The 19,178-nt window shown below is 39.0% G+C and overlaps 1 protein-coding gene across 3 annotated transcripts in view; it reads right to left on the bottom strand.

Moving 5' to 3' along the window:
- PLS3 (plastin 3) overlaps positions 1–19,178 on the bottom strand; it is an 89,168-nt gene that overhangs the window by 18,834 nt on the left and 51,156 nt on the right. For all 3 annotated transcript variants that reach the window (XM_082610681.1, XM_082610683.1, XM_082610682.1), the window contains exons 3-5: positions 6,881–7,044; positions 765–894; positions 124–256 (exon numbers count right to left, since the gene is read on the bottom strand). In XM_082610681.1, the coding sequence (XP_082466807.1) occupies positions 124–256; positions 765–894; positions 6,881–7,044 (427 nt within the window). The remainder of the gene's footprint in view (positions 1–123; positions 257–764; positions 895–6,880; positions 7,045–19,178) is intronic.

Here is a 19,178-nt window from a genome sequence, read left to right as displayed (position 1 = left end):
CCTAGAGATGAAATGGGCAGAGCCTAGACAATTTTCAATTCTGGCTATTCCCCGAGATGAATCCGTCAAGCATCCAGAAACAACTATGTCAATTACATGGAAGACTATTTTTGGAAATCTTACCAGAGCACAATTCCATCACCAACAGCTTTGAACAGGTCATCAGTATTTGGGTTCATTGGTATGACATGTCGGCAATCTGGATCATTTTCCAAAGCTTTGTTTATCCAGTTAACGAAAGCATATTTTTCTTCCTCTAAAATTATGTGGAATAAGAAGACATTAGTTCATACTCTAGGTTAAATATTTGACTCTAAAGCCTGAAATAGTTGTTCAGGAGAGCTGTACGTTAATGTATCACAAGCCTGTTGTTATCCTCTTTGGAAACCCAGACAAGTGAATGCAAAACAGTGGCTATTAGGAGATATAAAATAAACAAAAAGAATAGAGCAGGGTTAACTGATCCTTAGAAGCTAGTTATAAAATTCTTTAAAAATTCTATTTATATTACTGTAGGGTTCTGCTGTAATAAAGCCTATCTGTGCACGTATTGTATCATGGCTCTTACAAGCTAACAAAGCCATACAATAAATACCTGTAATGCCTTTATGGGAAGTATTAGTCCCAAGTCCAAATATAGGTCACAACGACTTCGACCGTATTCTTAATTAGGAGGCAACGTGTTTCTAGAGCCCCTCCTTGACATTATAGCAGGCAACCTACTTAGTTCACTGTGTTCACCTAACACATGTGAAACTATTTACCTGAGTAAGAATGCTGCGTTCCTTCACTGGACAGCTCTGAAGTTCCTCCCAGAGCACAGATCCCTTCTTTCCTGTTGATTGCTTTGCGGAAGGTTTTGGCAATATCGCTGCTTTTTACCTCTTGGAAAATCTATTAACGAAAATATGTTGTTGATTCACAATTTCAATCAGGCACAACCATAAGCATATTTATCTTCTTTTATACTCTGGTAACCTACATTTTCCCCCATAGGTGATGAGTGTTAAAAGATAAGGCAAACTAGGCTTGAGTTTTAAAATTCTAAACAAGTACTTCAATACTGCTACCAAAAATGAAGTGCCAGAAGTCAATTGCACACACTTGTCAAAAACATCAAGTGCCACATGCGTTGAATCCGTTTTAAGCCAAAAACTAGTGCTGTTCAAAGGCACAGGTAAATCTGTTAATTTTCTAGAACAAGGAAGGCTTTGTTCCTTTCCTGGAGAGAAAAGACTGAAGGATTCCCCCTTCTTTAAGCACGATTCATAGTGCAAAGAAAGATGAAAATTTTGGGACTTCCCTGGTGGCGCAGTGGTTAAGAATCCGCCTGCCAATGCAGGGGACACGGGCTTGAGCCCTGGTCTGGGAAGATCCCACATGCCGCGGAGCAACTAAACCCGTGCACCACAACTACTGAGCCTGCACCCTAGAGCCCACAAGCCACAACTACTGAGCCCGAGAGCCACAACTACTGAAGCCTGTGTGCCCAGAGCCCGTGCTCCACAACAAGAGAAGCCACTGCAATGAGAAGCCCGCGCACTGCAACGAAGAGTAGCCCCTGCTCGCTGCATCTAGAGAAAGCCTGTGCATAGCAACTAAGACCCAACGCAGACCAAAAAAAAAAAAAAAGAATAAACCCAGAAAAGAATCTTTTCAGTGATCGAGCTTCTCTTCACAATAAGGCACATGGCTAATGAAATTAACCTGTACATTCTAATTGTATAAAAGCAGGCTGTAATGAAGCAAATTTCATACCCTACTCTAACCGCTTGACTGAATGACTGGACATTCCAAAGGTCTGCCTATACATGTCTGAAATACTGGAACTTACCTAACCTCCAATTTGTTCCTGAGCTACCAATGTGCATGGCTAAATTAGCCACTGCCAGAAAAACAAGAGCAAGATGTAGCATTTTCATAAAAACTTCTTTAAAAGATGTTTAGAACACAATAGACTTATCGAAAGAAATTTACAGCCCTAATGGAAAAGTTGCTGAGCAAACAGAAGAAGATAACCCAAAGGCCTTTAGCATTACTGACAAGTACATACTCACAAACACACCTCAGGAGGGGTAGCCTATGTTTGAAGGTCATAGAGCAGGGTCACCATATTTAGCAGTTCAGGCTGTGTCTATGAGAGCAGGCATGAGTAGAAGCTGAAATCCAGCCCATGCTCCCCTAAGCAGGCCTGGTGTCTTGTACAAGACTGTGGCAGGCAGAAAGAGGAGTGCCTTTTTACATTTAGTCTCTCCAGGAGAGCAACTTTTTGTAATTAATCAACTGAGACAGACTCTTTCTAACTGGTAGGAAAGTTGCTGTAGCCCCATCACAAAGTCACCTTTTCCTGTTACCGTCCTGAATTCCTGGGCTTCCTTGGACTTATAAACCCAATTTTATTTACGAAAATAGTTAGTAAGCAGTAAGTTTTACAAAATCAAGCTCACTCAATTTCCATAGCTGTGATTTTGTGCTATACCTGTAATTTCAGAGGTAGGCTCAGAATGTGTGTGCGTGTGTCTATGTCTGTATATGTATATAGACACACACACACTGACTACTCTAAATATTACACACAACCAATGAAATCACTCTTCCTCCTCTCTGGCCATTATACTGACTCCTGTTAAGTATCAATAGTGTGGAACTGACTCATGTACTCTGGGTAATTTCAAATTATTAAAATTATTTTTACTCACACTCTGATTCCACCTGTAATTTCATTTAATTTACCTTACCTTCCAAGCCAAGATTAGACAACAAAATGGTTACTTGGGAATGTAGCAGTCTTAACTGTGATGCATTTTGTTTCCACAGCTCCCTCTTTGATAACTATACGTATCTGCTCAGTGAAAAAACAATATTTACTATTCTACCTCATTCTGAACTTTACTTCATTTAGTATAACACTGTGTAGTAAATTAAAATATAAAATGTGTGCTTCTCCTGACTGAGATACCATAAATCACTGGAACGACAAAAATCTCCAAAATGTGATTGCCTCGAAGCTACTACCCTCAGAATGACATATGAAAAGTTATTTTTCTTACCACGACTATTTTTGCCTTAAGGATCATTAGCTTCTAAAAATTAGGGTGTTTCCATGATCACTATTTCAGCTGAAAAACTTTGTAAACATCATGGAAAAGAGGAATAATACAAATAATAATAACTTTTAAAGAAGAATGTCTACGGTACAATATTCTAACGCAATTACTTACATAGCTCTACTTAAACTCTTGATGCTTGGGAATAACATGTTGAATAGAAAGTTGTAATTAACTGAGTTAATTTTCAATTGTCTTACAAAAGTTACATGACCGTCCTTTTCTAAATATTTTAAAATAAATTCTTCCAGCCAGGCTCAACTTTTCAGTTGCATAGTATTTTCCTCTGTTCTTTAGATTTAAAAAAATGTTAAAAGATAAGTGATAGTTTTAAATTGATTCACTACGTGAGAATTTGCATTTTATTTTCTACTTTAGTAAAGAAATCACTCGAGTGGATGATAAAGCAGTTTGAGTATAAGCCTTGGCTTAACAAGAATCTCTGAAATCAGAGACAGCACCAGGCCAACTACTGTGCTGGAGAGTTGTCAATGAATCTTTTCAAAGCTGCCCGTGGTGATACTAATGAGCTCACTGTTTCATGCTGTTTTCCCTCCATGAGGAGGGACTTGCTTTATCATGTGTGAACAAACTCCTGGTGTACACTGCTCACTCTGGTTCTATATATCTTTTCCAGTCTCTTTTATGAAACGTATATGTTTCTTATTCCTTTCAAAAGTGTCATCACCTTCCTAGATGAGCACTAATGGCCAAATCAAAGCAATGCAGAGGCACAGGACTTAAGAAGGAAAGATTTTAGAATGAACTGCAAAAAAATACTGACTGGCTTCCAGTGTTTGAGGCTTGTTTCCAACGCAGCAGGTTTGAATTTTTACTTTTCGGGGAATCTGTTGTAGGCCTAAACTTAGTAATAATAGGAAAAGAACACTGCCTTTTTAATAAATAGAAATAACTACAAACAACTAACACCTGTATAGCATTTGCTATATACCGGGTATGGTTCTAAGCACTTTACTTATATGAAGTTACTTAATCCTATGAGGTCGGTAATATTTGTAAAAGTTCTAAAACAGCTCAATAACTTATTACCATTATGTAAGAGCAAGGTTCTCACTGTGAAAATAAGAGTTTAATGCAGATTTCTCTGCTGAAAGAACTTATCACCATACCAGTCTTTTTACAGATGAAGTAAAAAAAACCCACTGTTGGGCTTCCCTGGTGGCACAGTGGTTGGGAGTCCGCCTGCCGATGCGGCGGACGCGGGTTCGTGCCGCGGTCCAGGAAGATCCCACATGCCGCGGAGCGGCTGGGCCCGTGAGCCATGACCGCTGAGCCTGTGCGTCCGGAGCCTGTGCTCCGCAATGGGAGAGGCTACAACAGTGAGAGGCCCGCGTACCGCAAAAAAAACCAAACCAAAACAAAAAAACCCCCACTATTACCTCGGAAGTATAAAAATCCAGTAATTTAGTTTTGAAATACTTATAAGAAATAAGATCAGTTAATATATTTAATTTTAACACGTGAAGTTTACATATGATTTGGGGGCTCTTTTCTGCCATTCTTCTCCAAAATTAATATAAACATGTTGTTTGTAGCCTGGTTTGCAATTAACACCTCTTACGTAGCACTTTAAAATAAAACCCAAAAATCTAACATGCAAGAACATGTTTATTTCTATTTCCTTATGTTAATCCCTGACAGGAATAATGTGCTTCCTCTTTCTCAGGTAACTAGGATCTACCCATACTTTGTCTGACAACTTGTTAAGATGTTTCATTGATGACAAGGCAGATGGGAGTGACATTTGGTTGGTTACATACCCATCTTTCTTTCAGTACAGTCATGGCGGGATCATTCTGAAACTTCAGGTGGGTTATTTTACTGTCCTTCAGATTTCAAATTTCTTGAATAGAAGGGAGGTAACCGGAAAAAGTCACTAGTCCCCTGTGTAATGTTGGGCAAGTCACTTCCTTTTTCAGGAACCCAGGCTTTTTTTTAAATTTGAAAAATGAAGGAGTATAAACATATTGATTCCTTCCAATCCTAAAATATACATTTTAACCAACAAGGTCCTCATAAGTATTTTATTTTTTTAAAAAATCCCTGGTGATGCCAAAATTATTATGCCTGTTATTCACTTTTTAAGAAAATACTAGGGTAATCACAGCCTTCACTTAAAAGCCACAAACAGCTGTGTGGAATCAGCAACGTTTCAAAATATAGAAAATTAAATATTTCCCTAAGATGATTTTTCTCAAAGACAATTTCATAACTGTGTCCTTAAAAATACTGGCACACTGCAAATCTTGATTATTTAAGTCTGTTCTTTCTAGTAGATTAAAAAATTCTGAGCAGAAAATTATATCAAAAATAAGTGATCATAGTTATCTACCGCTCTAAGCTGCTTTAAACTCACAAGTAAACATGCAGTTACAAGGGAGGCAAGTTATACATCAGAGGACATGCAAGCGCTCATATTGCAAGTCAATTGCAACTTACTATTGAACATAGGATTCGAAACAAAAGGCTTTGGCAATAACTGGAGACAAAAAATGGTGGGGAGGAGATCAGTATTTCAAAAGGAGATGGCAAGAACTATAGCATTATAGTTATGAAATATGTCTGCATTTTAAAAAAAGTAACACCCCCTCCTCCCAGCCCCGCCCTGCCCCGCCCCACCCCCAGGCAAATGCTATCAGTTGAGTAGGCACCACTACTTAGTCAATTTGCTTCCGGAACTCTCAAGGTGTTCTAAAGGGGTTAATTCTAATCGGGAAAAAACATAACAGAATTTCACCTCCTTTACTGAGCTTTGGTTACTGATGGGAGTATATGCTATCATTTCAGGTGTCTTGGGGGCAAAAACAAACGTGGAAAAGGATAGGAATGCTAGGAAGTTTGTGATAAGTATTAGGCACTAATTACCTATCTGCAATATATGTAAGGAATGCCAAATTTTATCTAGTCAAACTCAGCCTTAAATGAATAATAAATAAAAACAATAAAATCTTAAGTGTCCTTAACTGAGGGGAGAGGCAACAGCTATTCTTTAATATATATCTCAAATACTTTGTTAATGAATATGGATGGAAAATGTCATATGTCTAGAAAAATCTTGACCCTGCTAGCTAGCAGCTAAAAGCATTAGGCTTCAATAGTGAGTACCACACATACACTCTCTAAGCACTGAGTATGGAACAGTAGGTGCTTGGGGGTAGAAGAATTAAGAAATCAGCCCCTAACCTTGAAGAGTATTTGATTATACTAGAGAAGAAAACAAGAATTTTAAGTGCCTCTTCCAATGGACCGAAAAGATGTGCTTCTAACTTTTAATTATCAAAATCATCATCCTAGGGAAAACGGTACAGTTAAATACTACTACCACAAGAGTAGCAAACATCTTTTTAATCAGAAAGTTCAACTCAGGAAGCATCCAAGACTGTGAGTCAGGGTGTTATCATTAAAATTTGGGAGTACACTGTTCCCGATAGAAAAAGCACTTGGAGGATGTCATTTCACATCTTGAAAAATGCCCTTTAATGATGCCCCCAAAGGAGATTGTTCACCTTACACAGTGAGCAGAGCGTTATATCTTTGATTCTGTCAGTGTTCTTTTCTTGATTCTTTTGTTAAGATATTCTAATGGCTAAAAGAATGAACTAAATGTAGTGGGTGGGATGAGAGAAATTTTATTAGTTATAACAGTACTACTATGATATATTTAGGAACTTAATAGGACTTACTACTAAAAGACCCCACAAGACAAAGGAGCAATCATCACTTCTAATAATGGTAGGTTTTCACATACTTACATAAACAAATTCATCAAAACTTATCTTCCCATCTTTACTCCTGTCACCATCCAGCATGAGTTTTTGAATAATTTCTCTCACTTTATATCCCGGTAATGGCATATTAGCTTCCTTGAAAAGCTCATGAAGTTCATAGTCACAGATGAATCCATTGCTGTTGAGATCTTTGTAAAAAGGGAGACCAAGCAAAAACGGAAATAAATTAACCTATTAGAGTATTTTTCTTCATCTTAGGCTCAGTTCATAAGCTCGCCTAAATACAAGGTTTTTCTTCCTTATTGTTTGGTACCTAAGGCTGTTTGAAAGGGAAATGCAAATTTTAACTGAAAGGGCATGGTTTACATCATGTTTTTTATGTTTTAAACAGTGTATATGTAGCTTTACTTAAAAATAGCATCCCTAATTTTAAGAAAGCATAGTTGTTTAATAAAATTATTATTAAATCATAAAGCTGACAGGACTTTAAAAATTAAACAATATATTATACACCAATAAAACACTGCCATGGTATAAAACAATTTCTACTGTAGCCATTTAGAAGTTTTATGCCCCTTATTCTCCCCTTAGTCTAATAGAACAGTTTATGAATTAATGCTGATTATATTACATAGCACACCTGAAATTACAGTACCATCTTCAGTGCCAATTTTTTCAAGAGTTAATGTAAATAAACGTTAAGCCAAAACAAATATAGGGTTCATAAAAATAAATGCAGTCATGAGTAATGCAAATGTATAAATAACTTTTAAATTTTTGTGCTTTAATAACTTAACACTGGATCTAAGTACTAATGAGGTTTATTCTGAAACTGTTAAAAATGGGGGAAAAAAACTGATCAATGATGAAAAGTTAATTTATTGGAAAAGAGGGCTAATGTCCTGAGGGTTATAATCACCTGGGTATATTTTTTTAGTAAAGAAAGTTGGAATTTCAACAGCAATTTCAAATACTTATTGGTCAAAAATGCTTTTTATTCCTTAGGTCCGCCACTGATTTTCATATATAAATTTAAATTATAATAAAGGGAAGCAATCTGAATAGAGAAATGACTCAAGATGACCACAACACCATTCAAGAAAATGTACTATGAATTTAATCTATTTGATATATTACTGCTTAAAAACTGTATCAGATGCTGTTCCTGGGATTGGGGATACTGCAATCAATGAAAGAAAGTCTTGCTGTACAAAAGCTCACATTCTAATGACAACTAATAAACAAATAACATATAACATAAGGTATGATTATAAACATAATGTAATATGGCGTAAGTGCTATGAAGAAAAATAAAGAGGGGTTAGGGGTTAGACTAGGGGCTATTTTGCCCCCCAGGGAATATTCAGAAATGACTGGAGACATTTTTGATTAGCACACACAGCTGGGGGTGGGGAAGATGCTCCTTGCATCCAGTACATAGATGCCAGGGATGCTGCTAAATATCCTACAATGCATATGACCCCCCCTTCCACAGAACTGTGTGGCCCAATATGTCAACGTTGAAGTTGAGGAACCCTGCGTTATAGTGACAGGTGGGGATGTGGGTGGTGGTGGGGGTGTTATTTAGATAGAATGCTCAAGGACAGCCACTTTGATGAGATTATATTTGAATGAAGACTTATGTGAGGTAAGAAAGCACATCATATGGCTATGAGGGGGGGAAAATTTTAGGTAGAGGAAACAGCAAATGCCAAGTCTCTGACGTGGAAGAGTGTCTGGTGTGTTTTGGGGACAGCAAAGATCCAGTATGACTTCAGCAGAGTGAGCAAAGGAGAAAATGAGAGATGAGGTCAGGGAACTGATCATAAAAGCTCTTATTAAAATATTAAATCCCCTGTATGAAACCAATACATTGAAAGCTGATGATATTGTTATGTTTACTTTTAATGAAGTATATGATTTTAGAGTCAAATATTCTTAAACATAGATTACCATATTTTTAATCTATCAATTAAAATATCTACACTTTTAAAGCATCATCACCAAACTGCCCAACACTTCTGAAAACCACTAATATTTCCTTTGAGGTAAAGCACTTGATTCCCCTAGGGCACATCTTCAAGTTTTTTTGCTTTGAACTTATAAAAGGCCACACATCAAACACTTGATTAGTAAAGTGTTTATATGCAGAAATCAATCCAGCAACAACATCTGCAGCTGCTAAAAAGAACAAAGTAATCCACGTGGCACTGCGGCAGGATTTTAGCAATTTTTGATGAGTGAAATTCTTGGGTTTCAATACACCTTCTCCTATGCATATACCAGTCTATTTCTCCCATTTTCTTTAAAAAGTTAAAAGAGAGCTCAGTACTAGAGTTAAGTGTGACAAAGTGAAAGAAACACAGCATAGATGAAGGGACGCAACAAGAGAGAGTAATAGGACAGCGGATCTAATTTCATCTTGGCTACTAATTTGCCCAAGTCATCTCTCCAGATCTTAGTTTTCTCATCTGTAAAAGGAGGGCTTTAGATCAAATGATCTCTAAGGTCCCCTTTTAGCTCAAAAAACTGGAGATAAAACCCATCATACATAGGAAAAACAAATACAGAGTAATAACATTCTGATCACTACTATACCTCAGTATCTAAATACTATATTCCTTCATTTTATGATATCTTTAGAGAAGGAGATAGCTTATTCCTTGCAACTATCAAAACTCTTTCCGAGAGACCTTCAAGATGGCAGAAGAGTAAGCCATGGAGATCACCTTCCTCCCCACAAATACATCAGAAATACACCCACATGTGGAACAGCTCCTACAGAACACCTACTGAATGCTGGCAGAAGACCTCAGACTTCCCAAAAGCAAGAAACTCCCCATGTACCTGGGTAGGGCAAAAGAAAAAAGAAAAAACAGAGACAAAGGAATAGGGACGGGACCTGTACCAGTGGGAGGGAGCTGTGAAGGAGGAAAGGTTTCCACACACTAGAAGTCCCTTCGCGGGCGGAGATGAGGGTGGCGGAGGGGGGAAGCTTCAGAGCCGCGGAGGAGAGCACAGCAACAGGGGTGCGGAGGGCAAAGCGGAGAGATTCCCACACAGAGGATCGGTGTCGACCTGCACTCACCAGCCCGAGAGGCTTGTCTGCTCACCCGCTGGGATGGGTGGGGGCTGGGAGCTGAGGCTCAGGCTTCGGAGGTGAGACCCCAGGGAGAGGACTGGGGTTGGCTGTGTGAACACAGCATGAAGGGGGCTAGTGCGCCACAGCTAGCTGGGAGGGAGTCCGGGAAAAAGTCTGGACCTGCCTAAGAGGCAAGAGACCACTGTGTCGGGGTGCGCGAGGAGAGGGGATTCAGAGCGCCACCAAAATGAGCTCCAGAGATGGGTGCGAGCCACGGCTATCAGCGTGGACACCAGAGACGGGAATGAGACGCTAAGGCTGCTGCTGCCGCCACCACCTAGAAGTCTATGAGCAAGCACAGGTCACTATCCACACCTCCCCTCCTGGGAGCCTGTGCAGCCCACCACTGCCAGGGTCCCGTGATCCAGGGACAACTTCCCCGGGAGAACAAACCGTGTGCTTCAGGCTGTTGCAATGTCATGCCGGCCTCTGCCACCGCAGGCTCTCCCCGCATTCCGTACACCTCCCTTCCCCAGGCCTGAGTGAGCCAGAGCCCCCTAATCAGCTGCTACTTTAACCCCGTCCTGTCTGAGCGAAGAACAGACGCCCTCCGGTGACCTACACGCAGAGGCAGGGCCAAATCCAAAGCTGAACCTCAGGAGCTGTGCAAACAAAGAAGAGAAAGGGAAATCTCTCCCAGCAGCCTCAGGATCAGCAGATTAAATCTCCACAATCAACTTGATGTACCCTGTATCTGTGGAATACCTGAATAGACGACGAATCATCCCAAAATTGAGGCGGTGGACTTTGGGAGCAATGAAATATATATATTTCTTTATTGATTTGGTTGCTCTCTTCCTTTACATATATATATATATATGTATATATATGTATGTGTGTTTACTTATATTTTCTTTTTGTGAGTGTGTATGTGTATGCTTCTTTGTGTGATTTTGTCTGTATAGCTTTGCTTTTACCATTTGTCCTAGGGTACTGTATGTCCGTTTTGTTTTTTTTTTTAAGTATAGTTTTTAGCACTTGTTATCATTAGTGGATTTGTTTTTTGGTTTGGTTGCTCTCTTCTTTCTTTTTTTTCCTTTTTTAATTACTTTTTAATTTTTTAATAATTATTTTTTATTTTAATAACTTTATTTTATTTTTCCCTCTCTTTCTTCCTTTCTTCCTTTCTTTCTCCTTCCTCTCTCTCTCTCTCTCTCTCTCTCTCTCTCTCTCTCTCTCTCTCTCTTTCTTTTTCTCTCCCTTTTTTTCTGAGCCATGTGGCTGACAGGGTCTTGGTGCTCCAACCAGGTGTCAGGCCTGTGCCTCTGAGGTGGGAGAGCCGAGTTCAGGACATTGGTCCACCACAGACCTCCCGGCTCCATGTCATACGAATCAGCAAAACTTCTCCCAGAGATCTCCAACTCAATGCTAAGACCCAGCTCCACTCGATGACCAGTAAGCTACAGTGCTGGACACCCTATGCGAAACAACTAGCAAGACAGGAACACAACCTCACCCATTAGCAGAGAGGCTGCCTAAAATGATAATAAGGTCACAGACACCCCAAAACACACCAGCAAATGCGGTCCTGCCCACCAGAAACACAAGATCCAGCCTCATCCACCAGAACACAGGCACTAGTCCCCTCCACCAGGAAACCTGCACCACAATCCACTGAACCAACCTCAGCCACTGGGGGCAGACACCAAAAACAATGGGAACTACAAACCTGCAGCCTGCGAAAAGGAGACCCCAAACAGTAAGTTAAGCAAAATGAGAAGACAGAGAAACAAACAGCAGATGAAGGAGCAAGGAAAAAACCCACCAGACCAAACTAATGAAGAGTAAATAGGCAGTCTACTGAAAAAGAATTCAGAGTAATGATAGTAAAGATGATCCAAAATCTGGGAAATAGAATGGAGAAAATACAAGAAACGCTTAACAAGGAACTAGAAGAACTAAAGAGCAAACAAACAATGATGAACAGCACAATAAATGAAACTAAAAACTCTCTAGAAGGAATCAATAGCAGAATAACTGAGGCAGAAGAACGGATAAGTGACCTGGAAGATAAAATAGTGAAAATAACTACTGCAGAGCAGAATAAAGAAAAAAGAATGAAAAGAATAGAGGACAGTCTCAGAGACCTCTGGGACAACATTAAACGCAGCAACATTCAAATTATAGGGGTCCCAGAAGAAGAAGAGAAAACGAAAAGGACTGAGAAAATATTTGAAGAGATTATATTGAAAACTTCCCTAATATGGGAAAGGAAATAGTTAATCAAGTCCAGGAAGTGCAGAGAGTCCCATACAGGATAAATACAAGGAAAAACACGCCAAGACACGTATTGATTAAACTACGAAAAATTCAATACAAAGAAAAAATATTCAAAGCAGCAAGGGAAAAACAACAAATAACACACAAGGGAATCCCCATAAGGTTAACAGCTGATCTTTCAGCAGAAACTCTGCAAGCCAGAAGGGAGCGGCAGGACATATTTAAAGTGATGAAAGGGAAAAACCTACAACCAAGATTACTCTACCCAGAAAGAATCTCATTCAGATTCGATGGAGAAATTAAAACCTTTACAGACAAGCAAAAACTAAGAGAATTCAGCACCACCAAACCAGCTTTACAACAAATGCTAAAGGAACTTCTCTAGGCAGGAAACACAAGAGAAGGAAAAGACATACAATAACAAACCCCAAACAATTAAGAAAATGGTGATAGGAACATATGTATTGATAATTACCTTAAATGTAAATGGATTAAATGCTCCCACCAAAAGACACAGACTGGCTGAATGGATACAAAAACAAGACCCATATATATGCTGTCTACAAGAGACCCACTTCAGACCTAGGGACACATACAGACTGAAAGTGAGGGGACGGAAAAAGATATTCCATGCAAATGGAAATCAAAAGGAAGCTGGAGCAGCAATTCTCTTATCAGACAAAATAGACTTTAAAATAAAGACTATTACAAGAGACAAAGAAGGACACTACATAATGATCAAGGGATCAATCCAAGAAGAAGATATAACAATTGTAAATATATATGCACCCAACATAGGAGCACCTCAATACATAAGGCAAATACTAACAGCCATAAAAGGGGAAATCGACAGTAACACAATCATAGTGGGGGACTTTTAACACCCCACTTTCACCAATGGACAGATCATCCAAAATGAAACTAAATAAGAAAACACAAGCTTTAAATGGTACATTAAACAAGATGCACTTAACTGATATTTATAGGACATTCCATCCAAAAACAACAGAATACACTTTCTTCTCAAGTGCTCATGGAACATTCGCCAGGATAGATCATACCTGGGGTCACAAATCAAGTCTTGGTAAATTTAAGAAAACTGAAATCATATCAAGCATCATTTCCAACCACAATGCTATGAGACTAGATATCAACTGCAGGAAAAAATCTGTAAAAAATACAAACACATGGAAGCTAAACAATACACTACTTAATAACCAAGAGATCACTGAAGAAATCAAAGAGGAAATCAAGAAATGCCTAGAAACAAATGACAATGAAAACACGATGACCCAAAACCTATGGGATGCAGCTAAAGCAGTTCTAAGAGGGAAGGTTATAGCAATACAATCCTACCTCGAAACAAGAAACATCTCAAATAAACAACCTAAACTTACAGCTAAAGCAATTAGAGAAAGAAGAAGAAAAAAGTACGAAAGTTAGCAGAAGGAAAGATATCATAAAGATCAGATCAGAGGGCTTCCCTGGTGGCACAGTGGTTGAGAGTCCGCCTGCTGATGCAGGGGACGCGGGTTCGTGCCCCGGGTCTGGGAAGATCCCACATGCCACGGAGCGGCTGGGCCCGTGAGCCATGGCCACTGAGCCTGTGCATCCGGAGCCTGTGCTCCGCAACAGGAGAGGCCACAGTGGTGAGAGGCCCGCATACCGCAAAAAAAAAAAAAAAAAAAGATCAGATCAGAAATAAATGAAAAAGAAATGAAGGAAACAATAGCAAAGATCAATAAAACTAAAAGCCGGTTCTTTGAGAAGATAAACAAAATTGATAAACCATTAGCCAGACTCATCAAGAAAAAAAGGGAGAAGACTCAAATAAACAGAATTAGAAATGAAAAAGGAGAAGTAACAACTGACACTGCAGAAATACAAAAGATCATGAGAGATTACTACAAGCTACTCTATGCCAATAAAATGGACAACCTGGAAGAAATGGACAAATTCTTAGAAAAGCACAGCCTTCTGAGACTGAACCAGAAAGAAACAGAAAATATGAACAGACCAATCACAAGCACTGAAATTGAGACTGTGATTAAAAATCTTCCAACAAACAAAAGCCCAGGACCAGATGGCTTCACAGGCGAATTCTATCAAACATTTAGAGAAGAGCTAACACCTATCCTTCTCAAACTCTTCCAAAATATAGCAGAGGGAGGAACACTCCCAAACTCATTCTACGAGGCCACCATCACCCTGATACCAAAACCAGACAAGGATGTCACAAAGAAAGAAAACTATAGGCCAATATCAGTGATGAACATAGATGCAAAAATCCTCAACAAAATACTATCAAACAGAATCCAACAGCACATTAAAAGGATCATAGACCGTGATCAAGTGGGGTTTATCCCAGGAATGCAAGGATTCTTCAATATATGCAAATTAATCAATGTGATACACCATATTAATAAATTGAAGGATAAAAAGCATATGATCATCTCAATAGATGCAGAAAAAGCTTTTGACAAAATTCAACACCCATTTATGATAAAAACCCTGCAGAAAGTAGGCATAGAGGGAACTTTCCTCAACATAATAAAGGGCATATATGACAAACCCACAGCCAACATCATTCTCAGTGGTGAAAAACTGAAACCATTTCCACTAAGCTCAGGAACAAGACAATGTTGCCCACTCTCACCACTATTATTCAACATAGTTTTGGAAGTTTTAGCCACAGCAATCAGAGAAGAAGAAGAAATAAAGGGAATCCAAATCAGAAAAGAAGAAGTAAAGCTGTCACTGTTTGCAGATGACATGATAGTATACATAGAGAATCCGAAAGATGCTACCAGAAAACTACTAGAGCTAATCAATGAATCTGGTAAAGTAGCAGGATAAAAAATTAAGGCACAGAAACCTCTTGCATTCCTATACCCTAATGATGAAAAATCTGAAAGAGATATTAAGGAAACACTGCCATTTACCATTGCAACAAAAAGAATAAAATACCTAGGAATAAACCTACCTAAGGAGACAAAAGACCTGTATGCAGAAAACTATAAGACACTGATGAAAGAAATTAAAGATGATACAAACAGATGGAGAGATACACCATGTTCTTGGATTGGAAGAATCAACATTGTGAAAATGACTATACTACCCAAAGCAATCTACCCAAAGCAAAGGTTCTATGCAATCCCTATCAGACTACCAATGGCATTTTTCACAGAACTAGAAGAAAAAATCGCACAATTTGTATGGAAACACAAAAGAGCCCAAATAGCCAAAGCAATCTTGAGAAAGAAAAACGGAGCTGGAAGAATCAGGCTTCTGGACTTTAGACTATACTACAAAGCTACAGTAATCAAGAGAGTATGGTACTGGCACAAAAACAGAAATATAGATCGATGGAACAGGGTAGAAAGCCCAGAGATAAACCCATGCACAAATGGTCATCTTATCTTTGATAAAGGAGGCAAGAATATACAATGGGGAAAAGACAGCCTCTTCAATAAGTGGTGCTGGGAAAACCGGACAGCTACACGTAAAAGAATGAAATTAGAACACTCCTGAACACCACACACAAAAATAAACTCAAAATGGATTAAAGACCTAAATGTAAGGCCAGACACTATCAAACTCTTAGAGGAAAATATAGGCAGAACACTCTCTGACGTAAATCACAGCAAGATCCTTTTTGACCCACCTCCTACAGAAATGGAAATAAAAACAAAAATAAACCAACAGGACCTAATGAAACTTAAAAGCTTTTGCACAGCAAAGGAAACCAGAAACAAGACAAAAAAACAACCCTCCGAATGGGAGAAAATATTTGCAAATGAAGCAACTGACAAAGGATTAATCTCCAAAATTTACAAGCAGCTCACACAGCTCAATATCAAAAAACAAACAACCCAATCCAAAAATGGGCAGAAGACCTAAATAGACATTTCTCCAAAGAAGATATACAGATTGCCAACAAACACATCAAAGAATGCTCAACATCACTAATCATTAGCAAAATGCAAATCAAAACTACAATGAGGTATCACCTCACACCTGTCAGAATGGCCATTATCAAAAAAGCTAGAAACAATAAATGCTGGAAAGGGTGTGGTGAAAAGGGAACCCTCCTACACTGTTGGTGGGAATGTAAATTGATACAACCACTATGGAGAACAGTATGGAGGTTCCTTAAAACACTAAAAATAGAACTACCCTATGACCCAACAATCCCAGTACTGGGCATATACCCTGAGAAAACCATAATTCAAAAACAGTCATGTACCAAAATGTTCATTGCAGCTCTATTTACAAGAGCTTGGAGATGGAAACAACCTAAGTGTCCATCAAGAGATGAATGGATAAAGAAGATGTGGCACCTACATACAATGGAATATTCCTCAGCCATAAAAAGAAACGAAATTGAGTTATTTGTAGTGAGGTGGAGGGACCGGTTAGAATGGCCATCGTTAAAATATCTACAAACAATAAATGCTGGAGAGGGTGTGGAGAAAAGGGAACCCTCTTGCACCAACAGGTGGGAATGTAAATTGATACAGCCACTATGGAGAACAGTATGGAGGTTCTTTAAAAAACTACAAATAGAACTACCATACGACCCAGCAATCCCACTACTGGGCATATATCCTGAGAAAACCATAATTCAAAAAGAGTCATGTACCACAATGTTCATTGCAGCTCTATTTACAACAGCCAGGACATGGAAGCAACCTAAGTGTCCAGATGAATGGATAAAGAAGATGTGACACATATATACAATAGAATATTACTCAGCCATAAAAAGAAACGAAATTGAGTTATTTGCAGTGAGTAGGATGGACGTAGAGACTGTCATACTGAGTGAAGTAAGTCAGAAAGAGAAAAACAAGTACTGTATGCTAACACATATTTATGGAATCTAAAGAAAAAAAAAAGGTTCTGAAGAACCTAGAGGAGGGACAAGAATAAAGACGTAGACGTATAGAATGGACTTGAGGACACGAGGAGGGCGAATGGTAAGCTGGGATGAAGTTAGAGAGTGGCATGTACTTATATATAGTACCAAATGTAAAATAGATAGCTAGTGGGAAGCAGCCGCATAGCACAGGGAGATCAGCTCGGTGCTTTGCGACCACCTAGAGGGGTGGCATAGGGAGGGTGGGAGGGAGACGCAAGAGGGAGGAGGTATGGGGATATATGTATATGTATAGCTGATTCACTTTGTTATAAAGCAGAAACAACACACCATTGTAAAGCAATTATACTCCAATAAAGATGTTAAAAAAAAGTTACCAAGAAGAAAATTAAATTAAAAAAAAACTGTTTCAATGCCAGCAATTTCTGATAGAAAGATATTTTTAAATGTATTCTACTTTTCTCTGACTTCTGAAATGACATATCTGAGCAAAATTTAAGCATGTTATTTATTCCAGTTTAGAGCTAGAGTGCAGTTCTTTTTGTATTCTCAGGGATACAACAGAAGTGGAAGGTAGAGATGTTTAAAAATAAATATTGGAGAACTATAATGAATTCAGGGCTACATGAAACTGACAAAGGCCCTGAGAGTCTAGTCTATCTGGCAGTTTTTTCACTTTAGGTAGAAGAGAGGTGCAGGCAATGGGGGAACTACCAGTTGTGCGCACCCTCTCTGAAATAACCTCTGTTGAGCATTAATTAGAAGCTCACCGATGTGATTAAAAGATGCCAGGAAGTAGCCACCCTAAAATATAGCTAACATAAAATAACCACATGTGGAAATACCATTTTGAAGTAAGTGTAGTAGTAACAGATGCTTTTAGTAATGGATAGGAACGTTTTAAAGGGCGGTTGGAGGAATAAGAATTTGTCATTACCTGACAATCTTATGAGACTGTAAATCTCTTGATGAAGATTCTTCTAAACCTTTTTATCTCCCACCCCAATATGTAGCACAGTACCTTGCATAGAATAAGCAGAGGGAAAAATAATTTTTGTAGAATCATTGATCCTCAAGTATTTTTTAGTTAATTTTTTTGTTTTTTGTTTTTTGCAGTACACAGGCCTCTCACTGTTGTGGCCTCTCCCGTTGCGGAGCACAGGCTCCGGACGCGCAAGCTCAGCGGCCATGGCTCACGGGCCCAGCCGCTCCACGGCATGTGGGATCTTCCCGGACCAGGGCACGAACCTGTGTCCCCTGCATCGGCAGGCGGACTCTCAACCACTGCGCCACCAGGGAAGCCCTTTAGTTAATTTTTATTGGAGTACAGTTGCTTTACAATGTTGTGTTAGTTTCTGCTGTACAGCAAAGTGAATCAGTTATACATGTACATATATCCACCCTTTTATAGATTCTGTTCCCATATAGGTCCCAGTCCTCATTACAGAGTATTGAGAAGAGTTCCCTGTGCCATACAGTAGGTTCTTATTAGGATCCTCAAGTATTAAACCAGGAAAAGAATGCTCTCATCTAATGAGCATTTAAAAAACAGAACTAAGCAAACAACAATGACCAAAAAATGCAGAAATAGCCTGAAAAACTGAATGGCAATTCATCAGGAAACCTTGAGGACAGAAATATCCCTTAAATAACATTCAATCTCATTCCCTTTGTTCTAATTCTGTCCCCACCCAGCAGCCTTCAGATCTGTAATTTGGTTTTCTAAGTGAACACACCCACCAAGGAGTCTCCAAGTAGACTACCAGTGATGGCTGTCAGGTCGGGACCTCTCTCTCGTTCTAAATGTAGAAACCTGCTTTGACTTTATTAAGAAATACCTGTGCATTTGTATAGCAGGAGACAACCTCCAGAGCAAACTGAGTACCTACTCTGTGGCGGGCACAGTGCTAGACACCAAAGATACAGAATCAGACACAATCTGTGGCTCTTACTTGAAACTGTGGCTTCAAAATACTTATAAAAATTTGGAGTCACTTTGAATCTCTTTCCTGTATCCTTCCTGATATGGGAAAAGAATCATTGACCATGTGTCATCTACTTTTACATATTTGTAAAGTTTTATC

The sequence above is a fragment of the Mesoplodon mirus genome (genome assembly GCF_964341445.2).
Source record: "Mesoplodon mirus genome assembly, chromosome: X".
Lineage (NCBI taxonomy): Eukaryota > Metazoa > Chordata > Mammalia > Artiodactyla > Ziphiidae > Mesoplodon > Mesoplodon mirus.
The sequence above is the reverse complement of the archived record's forward strand: the minus strand, read 5'-3'. Positions and strand labels throughout refer to the sequence as shown.